A 15,101-nucleotide genomic window follows, 5' to 3' on the forward strand; every position below is an offset into this window, starting at 1 on the left:
CCATTTGAGTGTTAGCTAGTAAGATGCACATGATTCACCCACAGTAGAGAGAGAGAGCAATGACATGCTGTACAAATCTGCACACATGTAACGTAGTACGCAATTTTCGGGGGCCTCACATGGCTCGCGAGTGCTACTTTCAGTTCTACTGGCTAAAAAGTAAACAAAAGAACCAGAGAATCTCTTTAAAGTTGCTGCTCCCTTGTCCTTGCCTACACACTAGAAGTTATAACACATGGTCTCTAACACTATCTCAGAGGAGTGTGGCCCTTGGTATTTACAGTAAGTCACCATGTTTACTGTCAAAACGAGAAGCACCAACAGTACTGAGACTAAATAATGTGCTTTCTCTATTACTCTATAAAACCTTTAGTGTCATCAAATAAATTAACATTAGTACTGCATTGAACAAAATCACAATTGACATAAAAAATACAAACTCAGATATAGGGTCAAAATATGAGAAGACAAGACATGCTAATTTTTGGGGAGTACACACACGTCATGTTCAGTCCCCTTCTAAGAGAGAAAGAAGGGGAGGAGTTAAGCCCTGAGTTCTTGTGAAATGAAAGTCAACAGTAGATTTTCTGTCTAGTCATATGGCACATCTAGAGAGAAGTTTGTTTGTTTGTTTTTAATGACTATTTCGCATTGCTATTGATAATAATCTGATATTGTTTTTTAAAATCAGAAGTGGTAGTTGTGACCGGTAAGGTAAGGGGGTATATCTGATATTTTAACTTCCCAAAAATAAACAAACATTTCTATTATAAAACAAAACATGCTGAAGAGAGAGAGACACAGGATATACAGTATGTGTTACACAGTATACACAGTATGTGTTATTGTGCTTGAGAGAAATAGAGAACAGGACGAATAGAAAAGTAGCTTAACGATGTGTATAGTTATGGTTTCAAACTTTTTTTTGTGCAGGCAAAATGGCAGAGGCTGGTTTTCCTAGTAAGTCAACACGTCACTTTCTCAGGAGTTATTGGTTGCTTATCTCGTATTAATGTACTATATACAAACCACAGTTTAGTCAGTAGTTCTATGTCATAGATTATAGATTTGGAGCAGACATGGGATTGTTGTTGAGTCTTTAACTGTTAAAAAAAATTGTTTCCTGTAAGCATTGTCACAATAATGGAGCTCAACAGGACACACCTTCACATAAAGTCAACTCTGTCAGCGCCAAAAAGCATGGCCATGAAGTAAAAAAGGACTGTTTAATCTTTAATAAAACAGATATCCTCTTGCAGGTAAGCCAAGGATGGGAAAAGTATGCACCTGTGTCGTAGGTCATACTTTCAATTCTGATAAGGACTTGGTAAGACAACTCACTGGCCGAGGAGACTGTACTGAAGTGTCACTAGCGGAGAGTGATGTCATCATAATGATCTGTCCTATGGTCAGTGACTTTGGAACTCTGGACCTTGATATACAACTGGAGGTGGTCTCAGAATACCTAGGTAGGTATCAAGAGGCTAATTACCTGAATACATGCTTTATTTGTTAGAGTTCATAAACTAACCTTGTTCATCCCTCACTCTCTTGACAGCTGGTAGACCTGTTGTTCTGGTGGTGCTGCATGACACTTTCGACCCAGACTCCACTATACCTGACAGCAGCAGACTAGTGACCAGGGGTGAGGTAATACTCACAGTGGACTGTCTATTTAATCACAGAGGACTGCTGGACTGTCCTCGCAATAAAGAAGCAGTCGATATGATTCTGAAGAGGCTAAACGTACAACCAAAGGTATAGTTACAACTTATAGCCCACTTTAAGTTATTTAGCACCGCACTTGCCCCTCGCCACTTAAGAATATGCAGAAATTAATGATAATTCCCTTTTAGTGTAAGAGCTGTTTGAAAAGACCGCCTAAAATGTCAGCCTGTTTTGGTGGGATGACGTTTTGCTTTGGCAGGTGACATCACTAGGTGGTAAAATAGTTAATTGATCAATAAGAATGAGAGTACCAGACCTCTCTGCCTATAACAGGTAGTTTTCAGTTTTCCCTCCCCACTCAGACCACTCCCAGTCAGTTCAAGCAAAATTCTTGCTTGAGAAATTGCTCTTCGCTAAGAAGCTATTTTTGTTTCTGTTTGACCATTTGAATTGAAAACAATCACAGTAAGGTACTTAATTGTTACCCAGAAATGATTTGATATTGAGATTTATTTTTTAAACTGCTGCATTGGACCTTTTAATTGACTTGCCTAGTTAAATATCGGTTTAGAAATCTATGTTCAGCACAATGTAGAATTGAATACTATACTAATGATTCATGTCTTAACTTCTCTCTGTTGTAGCAGGAACTCACAGAAGGTAAACACTGCTCTAAATAAAATGTATATTATGAATTTCACAATAACAAAGGTTTCATTTTTAACAAAACTGAGGTATCCTCTTGCAGGTAAGCCAAGGATGGGAAAAGTATGCACCTGTGTCGTAGGTCACACGTTCAATTCTGATAAGGACTTGGTAAGACAACTCACTGGCCGAGGAGACTGTACTGAAGTGTCACTAGCGGAGAGTGATGTCATCATAATGATCTGTCCTATGGTCGGTGACTTTGGAACTCTGGACCTTGATATACAACTGGAGGTGGTCTCAGAATACCTAGGTAGGTATCAAGAGGCTAATTACCTAAATACATGCTTTATTTGTTAGAGTTCTTAAACTAACCTTGTTCATCCCTCACTCTCTTGACAGCTGGTAGACCTGTTGTTCTGGTGGTGCTGCACCATGACACTTTTGACCCAGACTCCACTATACCTGACAGTAGCAGACTAGTGACCAGGGGTGAGGTAATACTCACAGTGGACTGTCTATTTAATCACAGAGGACTGCTGGACTGTCCTCGCAATAAAGAAGCAGTCGATATGATTCTGAAGAGGCTAAACGTACAACCAAAGGTATAGTTACAACTTATAGCCCACTTTAAGTTATTTAGCACCGCACTTGCCCCTCGCCACTTAAGAATATGCAGAAATTAATGATAATTCCCTTTTAGTGTAAGAGCTGTTTGAAAAGACCGCCTGAAATGTCAGCCTGTTTTGGTGGGATGACGTTTTGCTTTGGCAGGTGACATCACTAGGTGGTAAAATAGTTAATTGATCAATAAGAATGAGAGTACCAGACCTCTCTGCCTATAACAGGTAGTTTTCAGTTTTCCCTCCCCACTCAGACCACTCCCAGTCAGTTCAAGCAAAATTCTTGCTTGAGAAATTGCTCTTCGCTAAGAAGCTATTTTTGTTTCTGTTTGACCATTTGAATTGAAAACAATCACAGTAAGGTACTTAATTGTTACCCAGAAATGATTTGATATTGAGATTTATTTTTTAAACTGCTGCATTGGACCTTTTAATTGACTTGCCTAGTTAAATATCGGTTTAGAAATCTATGTTCAGCACAATGTAGAATTGAATACTATACTAATGATTCATGTCTTAACTTCTCTCTGTTGTAGCAGGAACTCACAGAAGGTAAACACTGCTCTAAATAAAATGTATATTATGAATTTCACAATAACAAAGGTTTCATTTTTAACAAAACTGAGGTATCCTCTTGCAGGTAAGCCAAGGATGGGAAAAGTATGCACCTGTGTCGTAGGTCACACGTTCAATTCTGATAAGGACTTGGTAAGACAACTCACTGGCCGAGGAGACTGTACTGAAGTGTCACTAGCGGAGAGTGATGTCATCATAATGATCTGTCCTATGGTCAGTGACTTTGGAACTCTGGACCTTGATATACAACTGGAGGTGGTCTCAGAATACCTAGGTAGGTATCAAGAGGCTAATTACCTAAATACATGCTTTATTTGTTAGAGTTCTTAAACTAACCTTGTTCATCCCTCACTCTCTTGACAGCTGGTAGACCTGTTGTTCTGGTGGTGCTGCATGACACTTTCGACCCAGACTCCACTATACCTGACAGTAGCAGACTAGTGACCAGGGGTGAGGTAATACTCACAGTGGACTGTCTATTTAATCACAGAGGACTGCTGGACTGTCCTCGCAATAAAGAAGCAGTCGATATGATTCTGAAGAGGCTAAACGTACAACCAAAGGTATAGTTACAACTTATAGCCCACTTTAAGTTATTTAGCACCGCACTTGCCCCTCGCCACTTAAGAATATGCAGAAATTAATGATAATTCCCTTTTAGTGTAAGAGCTGTTTGAAAAGACCGCCTGAAATGTCAGCCTGTTTTGGTGGGATGACGTTTTGCTTTGGCAGGTGACATCACTAGGTGGTAAAATAGTTAATTGATCAATAAGAATGAGAGTACCAGACCTCTCTGCCTATAACAGGTAGTTTTCAGTTTTCCCTCCCCACTCAGACCACTCCCAGTCAGTTCAAGCAAAATTCTTGCTTGAGAAATTGCTCTTCGCTAAGAAGCTATTTTTGTTTCTGTTTGACCATTTGAATTGAAAACAATCACAGTAAGGTACTTAATTGTTACCCAGAAATGATTTGATATTGAGATTTATTTTTTAAACTGCTGCATTGGACCTTTTAATTGACTTGCCTAGTTAAATATCGGTTTAGAAATCTATGTTCAGCACAATGTAGAATTGAATACTATACTAATGATTCATGTCTTAACTTCTCTCTGTTGTAGCAGGAACTCACAGAAGGTAAACACTGCTCTAAATAAAATGTATATTATGAATTTCACAATAACAAAGGTTTCATTTTTAACAAAACTGAGGTATCCTCTTGCAGGTAAGCCAAGGATGGGAAAAGTATGCACCTGTGTCGTAGGTCACACGTTCAATTCTGATAAGGACTTGGTAAGACAACTCACTGGCCGAGGAGACTGTACTGAAGTGTCACTAGCGGAGAGTGATGTCATCATAATGATCTGTCCTATGGTCAGTGACTTTGGAACTCTGGACCTTGATATACAACTGGAGGTGGTCTCAGAATACCTAGGTAGGTATCAAGAGGCTAATTACCTGAATACATGCTTTATTTGTTAGAGTTCTTAAACTAACCTTGTTCATCCCTCACTCTCTTGACAGCTGGTAGACCTGTTGTTCTGGTGGTGCTGCACCATGACACTTTCGGCCCAGACTCCACTATACCTGACAGTAGCAGACTAGTGACCAGGGGTGAGGTAATACTCACAGTGGACTGTCTATTTAATCACAGAGGACTGCTGGACTGTCCTCGCAATAAAGAAGCAGTCGATATGATTTTGAAGAGGCTAAACGTACAACCAAAGATATAGTTACAACTTATAGCCCACTTTAAGTTATTTAGCACAGCACTTGCACACCGCACACCGCTTGTTTAGGTGGGTTGAGTTTTGGCCAGCCTGGCGACATAAATTAGTTAAAAGACAATTACGAAAGGGAGTTCCAAACTTCTCTGCCAATAACAGCTAGTTTTCAGTTTTCCCTTCCCCACTCAGACCACTCCCAGACAGTCCTAGGAAAATTATGTTCAGCTCAATGTATGATTGAATTGTATAAGCACTTCTTTCTATCAACTTATGGAAACCACCTAAATGACTATTGGAGGGATGCAATGAATTGTATATTGATGTTGAATTGAGTTTTCAACTGACACGAGTTGAATATATTGTACATTTAACAACAACTAAAAACAATTGTAAAAGTAATTAAACAGTTTTCCCTATTGAATGTGCATTGATTGAAACCTGAAGTCATCTGAAATAAAATCTTCAAATGCTGATGACGCCTTGCAAATGCAATAAAAACAAACAGCTTTGATGAAATGTGAATTATTATTATTATTATCTACTATGGGTCAGAAAAGCTCAAATATTTTGTTAAACAATCTAGGAGCTTCAAAACACTAAACTCTTGGGTCAGCCATATGGTCAATTATCTCTATTTGCAGTGTTAGACATTTTGTAAGATAAGGCAAAATGTCACATTACAGTGCCCTCAATACTGTGTAATTACTGCTATAAGTACAGTGTAGCAAGTATTGTAATGACTCATTGTCACACTGTACTTACACAGCGCTTACAGGAGTAACCCTAAACCTAGCCCTAACACTGACCTTTACCCTAAGTACAGGGTCAGTTCAGTGTAACAATGATTGATTACAATAGGCTACTTGTTACACTGTATTTACACAGTAGTAAGAGCACTAATGTAGATTATTTCCTGAAAAGGTATTAATAACCTATCTATTTTTAGATTCCTTCACCAACCCCATGGTAGGACCCTGGTAAAAACAACAACAAAAATGATTCATGGTAAGCAGGGTCAATTATGGTTAGCATCTTCAATGAGAAATCTTCAACAAGGTCACTGTAGATTGCTCAACTTCCCAGTCTAACTTTTTCTTATGATTGGCACTTGAAGAGAGCATCGGTTTCTAATGTACAAAATCGACGCATTTCCCTCCGCTTTTTATATCTCGCCCAAAACCTTAAACCCCTTAGAAGCAGGGTACGTTGAACACTGTTTGCTGATACCAAGACAAATGTAATTGATGTTCAACATGAGGTACGTTGAAATATGACTTTGACACAGTGTCCATTCAATGTGTTTTTGCTAGGTGGGCAGGCACCATGTCTATCTACATGTGCTATTAACACATATGCCAATGACTCATTCAAATCTATATTGGAATAATATCCAACATCCAAATATCAAGCAGGATTTTCACTTTGAGTTTGATCACAGGGAAACCACCACACACACGGTGGTTATTATGAAATAAGATGAGGGTTGATCAGATTCCTCTTTGGGTTCGGTTTCTGGGTGAGCTGATCTGACAGAGGTAAGGCTAAAGTGACCCGCTCTTAGCTTTGCTACACTCACATTCTATGTACCTCTCTTAAAGTCCAGGGATAGTCAAATGCACTACTGTGGCTAGTAATGATTGGGTTATCGTGAGGAATTTTTGAGAAAACTCAAGAAATCCAAGATTGCAGCACCAACTAGTCACAATGTTTACTGACGGTCAATGACAAAATCACCAATGGAACGTTGCCCTTTCTTTGCTACACAGTAAGAGTTTTAGTGCCATCAGGTGGATACATGCTTTTACTGCATTAAGTGTAATCGCTTAAAACATAAAGTATACATACAGTACAAAACAACTTCAGATAGGGATAAAATATGAGGACTGATCATGAAAAAAAAGCAAGTTCATTCTAGTCTACATGTTAACTTCTGCTTCCAACATACAACGAGAAAGAAGAGGAGTTCAGGTCCGTGTGTTTATGGGTAGTTCCTATTTCGTCTAATCTCGGGAATGCATAACAAGAGGAAATGAATCGCTTTGATAATTTTTCTAACTGGAAACCAAAACTAAAATTGGATATCAACTCTAACTTAGCTAGCTAGATCTTTTGTCTGGTTGGTCCTTAATGATTGAGTAGGACACAGTATGACATCTGAGCAGGTCGTCAATTTAAGCTCCCGAGTGGCAGAGCGGTCTAAGGCACTGCATCTCAGTGCTAGAGGCGTCTCTACTAGACCCTGGTTCGATCCCAGACTGTATCACAACCGGCCGTGATCGGTAGGCCCATAGGGCGGCGCACAATTGGCCCAGCGTCGTCCGTGTTTGGCCTGGGTAGGCTCTCATTGCAATTAAGAATTAGTTTTTAACTGACTTGCCTGGTTCAATAAAAAAAATATGAACGATACAGAGAAACTCTGATATTACTTGATTACTGATTTCCCTCACACTCTCACCCTCTCTGTCATTCACAGGACCATTCAGGGTCCACTCACTCAGCCATATCCACAAACTCTCAAGATCCTATTTCCTCCTACAACACCCTGATGAGAAGCAAAAAGCCTGGTCCAATGACTTGGATACAGAACTCATCAGTGCCTAAAGTGCCCAGCAGAGGGTCCACCAGAAGCCCTGCGGTGGTCGGTCTGGGGGAAGACCTGGCAGTGATGAAGGACCTCCTACCTTGACATTTTTCGAAAAACTGTTTTTCCAGTGTTTAAGGTTTCTGAAAGTTATGCTACAACACAATATGCTACAGTTCTACAGCTACAGTAGAATTCAAAATGTGTTTGACAGTAGTCAACATGTACCATTATAGGCCATAACGAGATGCATTGTCGCAGATGTGTGTAGATCAACCAGTGTCCTGCTTATTTTTTTAGAAACAAAATGACATGTCATTCAGTTGTGGCTTGTTAGCTCTGATAAAGACTTGCTCATGTACATGTATGTGTCTAATAATATTACATATCACAGTGGACTCAGGATAATAGAGAGTATTAAAGCTTTGAAAAAATAGCAGCAAAACCTAACCTAGACTAATTGACTGGCTAGTCTTTCACTCTCAGCTTTGTTTGACATTTCACTCTGTCACCACTATAGGCCATATCAAGATGTATTGTCATAGCATTGATATCACTTGTAGATAAGTGTAGAATGGTGCATTGCCATTATTTGTTATTATTAATAAATACAGTGCATTCGGAAAGTATTCGGACCCCTTGACTATTTCCACATTTTGTTACATTACAGCCTTATTCTAAAATTGATTAAATTGATTATTTTCCTCAATCTATGCACAATACCACATAATAACAAAGCAAAAACAGGTGAATGAAATTATTGTTATTGTTATGCATTTTTTAAATACCTTATTTACATAAGTATTCAGACCCTTCGCTATGAGACTCGAAATTGAGCTCAGGCGCATCTTGTTTCCATTGATCATCCTTGATATGTTTCTCAAACTTGATTGAATGGCTGCATGGTCATCCAACCAACTGATTGGACATGATTTGGAAAGGCACAGACCTGTCTATATAAGGTCCCACAGTTGACTGTGCATGTCACAGGCGTGGCATATGCTAGCGTGAGGGAGGACCGTGAGATGGCGGAAGTAGAAGTGTTGTGTTTGAAGCTGAAAGCATGTCGAGTACAGTTAACGAGAAAGGTGATTGGACAACAGTGAAGTTCAAGAATGGAACAAAAAGGGTCAAAATTGCTGTGGAAAATGTGTCTGATGAATTATTGCTTGTTGGAGTATGTTTTTTGGATAAGGATGTTATTTTTAGGAAACCCTTTTGAAGTCAAAATGATGGGGAAGAAGGCACCGGGGGAAAAGTCCATGCAGTCAAAGTAACCAGGAGTAGTATTTTTTATTTTTTTTAAGAATTTATTTTACCAGGTAGGCCAGTTGAGAACAAGTTCTCATTTACAACTGCGACCTGGCCAAGATAAAGCAAAGCAGTGTGACACAAACAACAGCACAGTTACACATAGAGTAAACAGGCGTACAGTCAATAGCACAATAGAAAAAGTCTATATACAGTGTGTGCAAATGGCGTGAGGAGGTAAGGCAATAAATAGGCCATAGTAGCAAAGTAATTACAATTTAGCAAATTAACACTGGAGTGATAGATATGCAGATTATGATGTGCAAGTAGAGATACTAGTGTGCAAAAAAAGTAATTAAAAATCTAGGGATGAGGTAGGTAGATTGGATGGGCTATTTACAGATGGGCTGTGTACAGCTGCAGCGATTGGTAAGCTGCTCAGATAGCGGATGCTTAAAGTTAGTGAGGGAGATATGTCTCCAGCTTCAGCGATTTTTCAATTCGTTCCAGTCTTTGGCAGCAGAGAAGTGGAAGGAAAGGCAGCCAAAGCAGGTGTTGGCTTTGGGGATGACCAGTGAGATATACCTGCTGGAGCGCGTGCTACGGGTGGGTGTTGTTATGGTGACCAGTGAGCTGAGATAAGGCGGAGCTTTACTTAGCAAATACTTACAGATGACCTGGAGCCAGTGGGTCTGGCGATGAATATGTAGCGAGGGCCAGGCGACAAGAGCATACAGGTCGCAGTGGTGGATGGTATACGGGACTTTGGTGACAAAACGAATGGCACTGTGATAGACTTCATCCATTTTGCTGAGTAGAGTGTTGGAGGCTATTTTGTAAATGACATCGTCGAGGATCGGTAGGATAGTCAGGTTTACTAGGTTAAGTTTGGCAGCGTGAGTGAAGGAGGCTTTGTTGCAAAATAGGAAGCCTATTCTAGATTTAATTTTGGATTGGAGATGTTTAATATGAGTCTGTAAGGAGAGTTTACAGTCTAACCAGACACCTAGGTATTTGTAGTTGTCCACATATTCTAAATCAGAACCATCCAGAGTAATTATGCTAGGCGGGCAGGTGAGGGCAGCGATCGGTTGAAAAGCATGCATTTAGTTTTACTAGCGTTTAAGAGCAGTTGGAGGCCACGGAAGGAGTGTTGTATGGCAATGAAGCTCGTTGGAGATTTGTTAACACAGTGTCCAAAGAAGGAGCGCCTCTTGTCCGACTACAAAAGACACACTCCTCCAAATATATTCAAGTTATTCTGTCCTATAGCACCATATCATTGGTAGGCCTAGGCTATATCTAGCCCATTCAGATGCTAACTACCTTTAGCGCCTATTGATGATCGAATCTTCTGGGTCAGGTGAATTTTGTTAAAGGACTGGTTGCATGATATGCAAATCTAATGTAGATGGCTGATATTCCATTTAAAGGAGTGTACAAAACAGACTGATCAAGTGAATCCAGGAGAAAGCTGTGATCCCTTACTGATCCCACCTGTTATATCCACTTTAGTCAGTGTAGATTAAGCGGTGGAGACAGGTTAAAATCAGGATTGTTAAGCCTTGATACATGGATCGTGAACTAGGGTTTTACTAACATGATTGCGGTGGCTGGAGCAAGGTCGTAAGTGTACAGTTGAGCAGGTATGGTCGTGAAGGAAACAATGAGAGGTCAGAGATAGCCAGACTTGTAAATTGAACTAAGGAACAGAAGGTTGGGTTTTGGAGAAACGCCATCATTCTAGATTTGATTTTGGATTATAAATGTTTAATATGAGTCTGGAAGGAGAGTTTACAGTCTAACCAGACACCTAGGTATTTATAGTTGTACACATACTCTAGGTCGGAATCGTCCAGGGTGGTGATGCTATTCGGGCGGGCGGGTACGGGCAGCGAACGGTTGAAAAGCATGCATTTAGTTTTACTAGCGTTTAAGAGCAGTTGAAGGCCACGGAAGGAGTGTTTTATGGCATTGAAGCTCGTTTGGAGGTTAGTTAGCACAGTGTCCAAGGAAGGGCCATAAGTATACAGAATGGTGTCGTCTGCTTAGAGGTGGATCAGGGAATCACCTGCAGCAAGAGCGACATTGTTGATATATACAGAAAAAAGAGCTGGCCCGAGAATTGAACCCTGTGGTACCCCCATAGAGACTGCCAGAGGTCCGGACAACAGGCCCTCCGATCTGACACACTGAACTCTATCTGAGAAGTAGTTGGTGAACCATGCCAGGCAGTCATTTCAGACACCAAGGCTGTTGAGTCTGCCGATAAGAATACGGTGATTGACAGAGTCGAAAGCCTTGGCCAGGTCGATGAAGATGGCTGCACAGTACTGTATTTTATGGGTTATGATATCGTTTACTACCTTGACCGTGGCTGAGGTGCACCCGTGACCGCAGTGCAATCCAGCTTCCAAACTGGAAAAGGTACGGTGGGATTCGAAATGGTCAGTGATCTGTTAACTTGGCTTTCAAATACTTTAGAAAGGCAGGGCAGGATGGATATAGGTCTGTAACAGTTTGGGTCTAGAGTGTCACCCCCTTTGAAGAGGGGGATGACCACGGCAGCTTTCCAATCTTTAGGGATCTCGGATGATACGAAAGAGAGGTTGTACAGACTGGTAATAGGTGTTGCAACAATGGTGGCGGATAAGTTTAGAAAGAGAGAGTCAAGATTGTCTAGCCCGGCTGATTTGTACATGTCCAGGTTTTGCAGCTCTTTCAGAACATCTGGTATCTGGATTTGGGTGAAGGAGAAGCTGAGGATGCTTGGGAAAGTTGCTGCGGGGGGTGTGGAGCTGTTGGCCGGGTTTGGGTTAGCCAGGAGGAAAGCATGGCCAGCCGTAGAGAAATGCTTATTAAAATTCTTAATTATCGTGGATTTATCAGTGGTGACAGTGTTCCCTAGCTTCAGTGCAGTGGGCAGCTGGGAGGAGGTGCTCTTATTCTCCATGGACTTTACAATGTCCCAAAACATTTTGGAATTAGAGCTACAGGATGCAAATTTCTGTTTGAAAAGGCTAGCCTTCATTTTCCTAACTGACTGCGTGTATTGGTTCCTGACTTCCCTGGAAAGTTGCATATCGCGGGGACTATTCAATTCTAGTGCAGTCCACCACAGGATGTTTTTGTGCTGGTCGAGGGCAGTCAGGTCTGGAGTGAACCAAGGGCTATATCTGTTCTTAGTTCTACATTCTTTGAAAGGGGCATGCTTATTTAAGATGCTCAGGAAATTACTTTCAAAGAACGACCAGGCATCCTCTACTGACGGGATGAGGTCAATATCCTTCCAGGATACCCGGGCTAGGTCGATTAGAAAGGCCTGCTCGCAGAAGGGTTTTACGGAGCGTTTGACAGTGATGAGGGGTGGTAATTTGACCGCGGACCCATAGCGGATGCAGGCAATGAGGCAGTGATAGATGAGATCCTGATTGAAAACAGCAAAGGTGTATTTGGAGGGCAAGTTGGTCAGGGTTTAGGGTTAGGGTTTACCCTGGTGGGTTCCTTGATAATTTGTGTGAGATTGAGGGCATCTATCTTCGATTGTAGGACTGCCGGGGTGTTAAGCATATCCCAGTTTAGGTCACCTAACAGAAGGAACTCTAAAGATAGATGGGGGGGCTATCAATTCACATATGGTGTCCAGGGCACAGCTGGGAGCTGAGGGGTGTCTTTAACAGGCAGAAACAGTGATAGACCTATAACAGGTGGAAACAGTGAGAGACTTATTTCTGGAGAGATTCATTTTTAAAATTAGAAGCTGTTTGGGCATAGACCTGGAAGGTATGACAGAACTTTGCAGGCTATCTCTGCAGTAGATTGCAACTCCAACCCTTTGGCAGTTCTATCTTGACGGAAAATGTTGTAGTTGGGGATGGAAACTTCAGAATTTTTGGAGGCCTTCCTAAGCCAGGATTCAGACACGGCAAGGCCATCAGGGTTGGCAGAGTGTGCTAAAGCAGTGAGTAAAACAAACTAGGGAGGAATGTTAACATGCATGAAACCAAGGCTTTTACGGTTACAAAAGTCAACAAATGAGAGTGCCTGGGGACATGCAGGGCCTGGGTTAACCTCCACATCACCCGAGGAACAGAGGAGGAGTAGGATGAGGGTATGGCTAAAGGCTATCAAAACTGGTTGTCTAGTGCGTTGGGGACAGAGAATAAAAGGAGCAGATTTCTGGGCGTGGTAGGATAGATTCAGTGAATAATGTACAGATGGGTAAGGTATGGTAGGGTGCGGGTACAGTGGCGGTAAACCTAGGCATTGAGTGACAATAAGAGAGATTGCATCTCTGGAAGCACTAGTTATGCTGGGTGAGTTCACCGCATGTGTGGGAGTTGGGACAAAAGAGGTATCTGAGGCATGTTGAGTGGGACTAAGGGCTCCGTAGTGAACTAAAACAATGATAACTATCCTAAACAACAGTATACAAGGCATATTGACATTAGAGAGAGGCATAAAGCAATCACAGGTGTTGATTGACAACAATGGGTAAGACAACAACAGCTAATCAGCTAAGACAACAACAACAGGTAAAATGTCGATGAATGGGCAGAGAGGGTCCGTTAACTACACACAGAGTGTGAGTTCGAGGCTGGGGCCGACAGATAAACAAAATGGAGTACCGTGATTAATGAACAGTCCAGCAGGCATCAGCTATGTAGCCAAGTGATCATGAGGTCCAATGAACGGCAATAGATGAAACAGGGAAGCCGCTAGGTAGTCGTTATTATGCTAGCAAGCGGGAGACACGGCTTTCAAACAAAAGTTAGCAGCCTAGTAGAAGCTTCGGCTCTGACGTCCGGCAAAGGCCGGTTGAGGGCACAAAGGATGCAGACCAGTCGTGATGGAACGACGGGGCTCCATGTCGACAAATGGTCCAGGCCAGTTGATAAAATAGGTATTGTAGCTAGAATAATTTTGTTTGCTACCGGGGAGATGCACATGGCTCGCGGATAACTGCTGCTAGCTTCTGGACAAGGGTGTTAGCCACTATAGCCACTCGGTAGCAGCGATGATCCAATGCAAAGGTCCAGGGCTTACAGCAAGAATCCGGTGGTGTAGTGGATTCTAGTCGTGTTAGTGAAGAGTTCGGGAGGCATCAGCTGTGTAGCCGAGTGATCATAGTAGTACATAGTACACTGAGCAGGCCGGGAGATGGGCCTGGCTCAAGGCTAGCTGCGATGATCAGGAGTAATGGTCCAGGGCTTAGGGCAGGAATCCGGTGTTGTAGTGGAGAAAAACAGTCTGATATGCTCAGGGTTGATAACGCGCTATTCAGACTGGCAGGCTGGCAAGAATTATCCAGGCTAAAAATGGCTGGTGTCTGTGCTAAAGGTAAAGGCCTCTAGCAGTGGCTAACAGTTACTAAATAGCTAGTAGTTAATTAGCTGGTTAGCTTCTGGTGGCTAGTTGCTGATGGAGGTTCTGGCTATATGTTCGAAAAAATAGCAGATCCGTATCACATTGGGTGAGGCGTGTTGCCAGAAGGTATATTTAATTTAAAAATGGAAAAAGAGATTGAAAATACATACAAAAAGGACAAAAAATACAAAATTTACATGGGAGAATGACAAACAATGACTGCCATCTTGGAAAACGTTGTATGGTGTTGATATCATGTGTATCTAAAGAGGAAAAGGAGCGTGCATTGTGGCTCGTGAAATGATCGAAGCATGAAGTGAATAGCTTTGATTTTAGGAGCAGGGCACCGGTTAAAGGTGTTATCTCTGGCGTCCATTGGACATAGATAAGCAATATCTTAGGCGAAAAATTCCAGGAGTAGTTAATGCATGTCGCTTGACCCGTATGGAGAATGGGGAAAAGGAGCAAAGTTTCTGTATTATTGATGTTTCATGAGTATTTACTACCCTATGTAAAGTTGGGATGTATAAGATCACAAACGTAAGACCGTTTGTGCAAAACCCGCTGCAATGCAAGAAGTGTAAAAAGTTTGGCCATGTGTCAACTGTTTGCAGACGGAAGGAACATGTTAATTGAATAGTCTGTGAATGTAAAATATTGCAACTGT

General features: G+C 41.6%; 2 protein-coding genes across 7 annotated transcripts in view; one reads left to right on the forward strand and one right to left on the reverse strand.

Moving 5' to 3' along the window:
* Positions 1 to 15,101, reverse strand: part of LOC110491642 (heparan sulfate glucosamine 3-O-sulfotransferase 2-like) — a 46,490-nt gene that overhangs the window by 17,321 nt on the left and 14,068 nt on the right. The gene's annotated exons all lie outside the window — the stretch shown is intronic.
* Positions 552 to 5,751, forward strand: LOC110492853. Of its 6 annotated transcripts, none has more exons than XM_036946505.1 (13): positions 552 to 714; positions 934 to 960; positions 1,260 to 1,469; positions 1,559 to 1,758; positions 2,313 to 2,328; positions 2,417 to 2,626; positions 2,716 to 2,918; positions 3,473 to 3,488; positions 3,577 to 3,786; positions 3,876 to 4,075; positions 4,630 to 4,645; positions 4,734 to 4,943; positions 5,033 to 5,751. In XM_036946505.1, exons 2-13 carry the CDS (start codon positions 939 to 941, stop codon positions 5,239 to 5,241), a joined length of 1,722 nt encoding a protein of 573 aa, XP_036802400.1. In that variant the 5' UTR covers positions 552 to 714; positions 934 to 938; the 3' UTR covers positions 5,242 to 5,751. The 6 variants fall into 6 exon arrangements, 5 of the variants coding, with proteins under 5 accessions (XP_036802400.1, XP_036802402.1, XP_036802403.1 ...); XM_036946507.1 differs by having other exon boundaries at positions 4,633 to 4,645; XM_036946508.1 differs by having other exon boundaries at positions 3,476 to 3,488.

Source organism: Oncorhynchus mykiss, chromosome 16 (genome assembly GCF_013265735.2).
Source record: "Oncorhynchus mykiss isolate Arlee chromosome 16, USDA_OmykA_1.1, whole genome shotgun sequence".
NCBI lineage: Eukaryota > Metazoa > Chordata > Actinopteri > Salmoniformes > Salmonidae > Oncorhynchus > Oncorhynchus mykiss.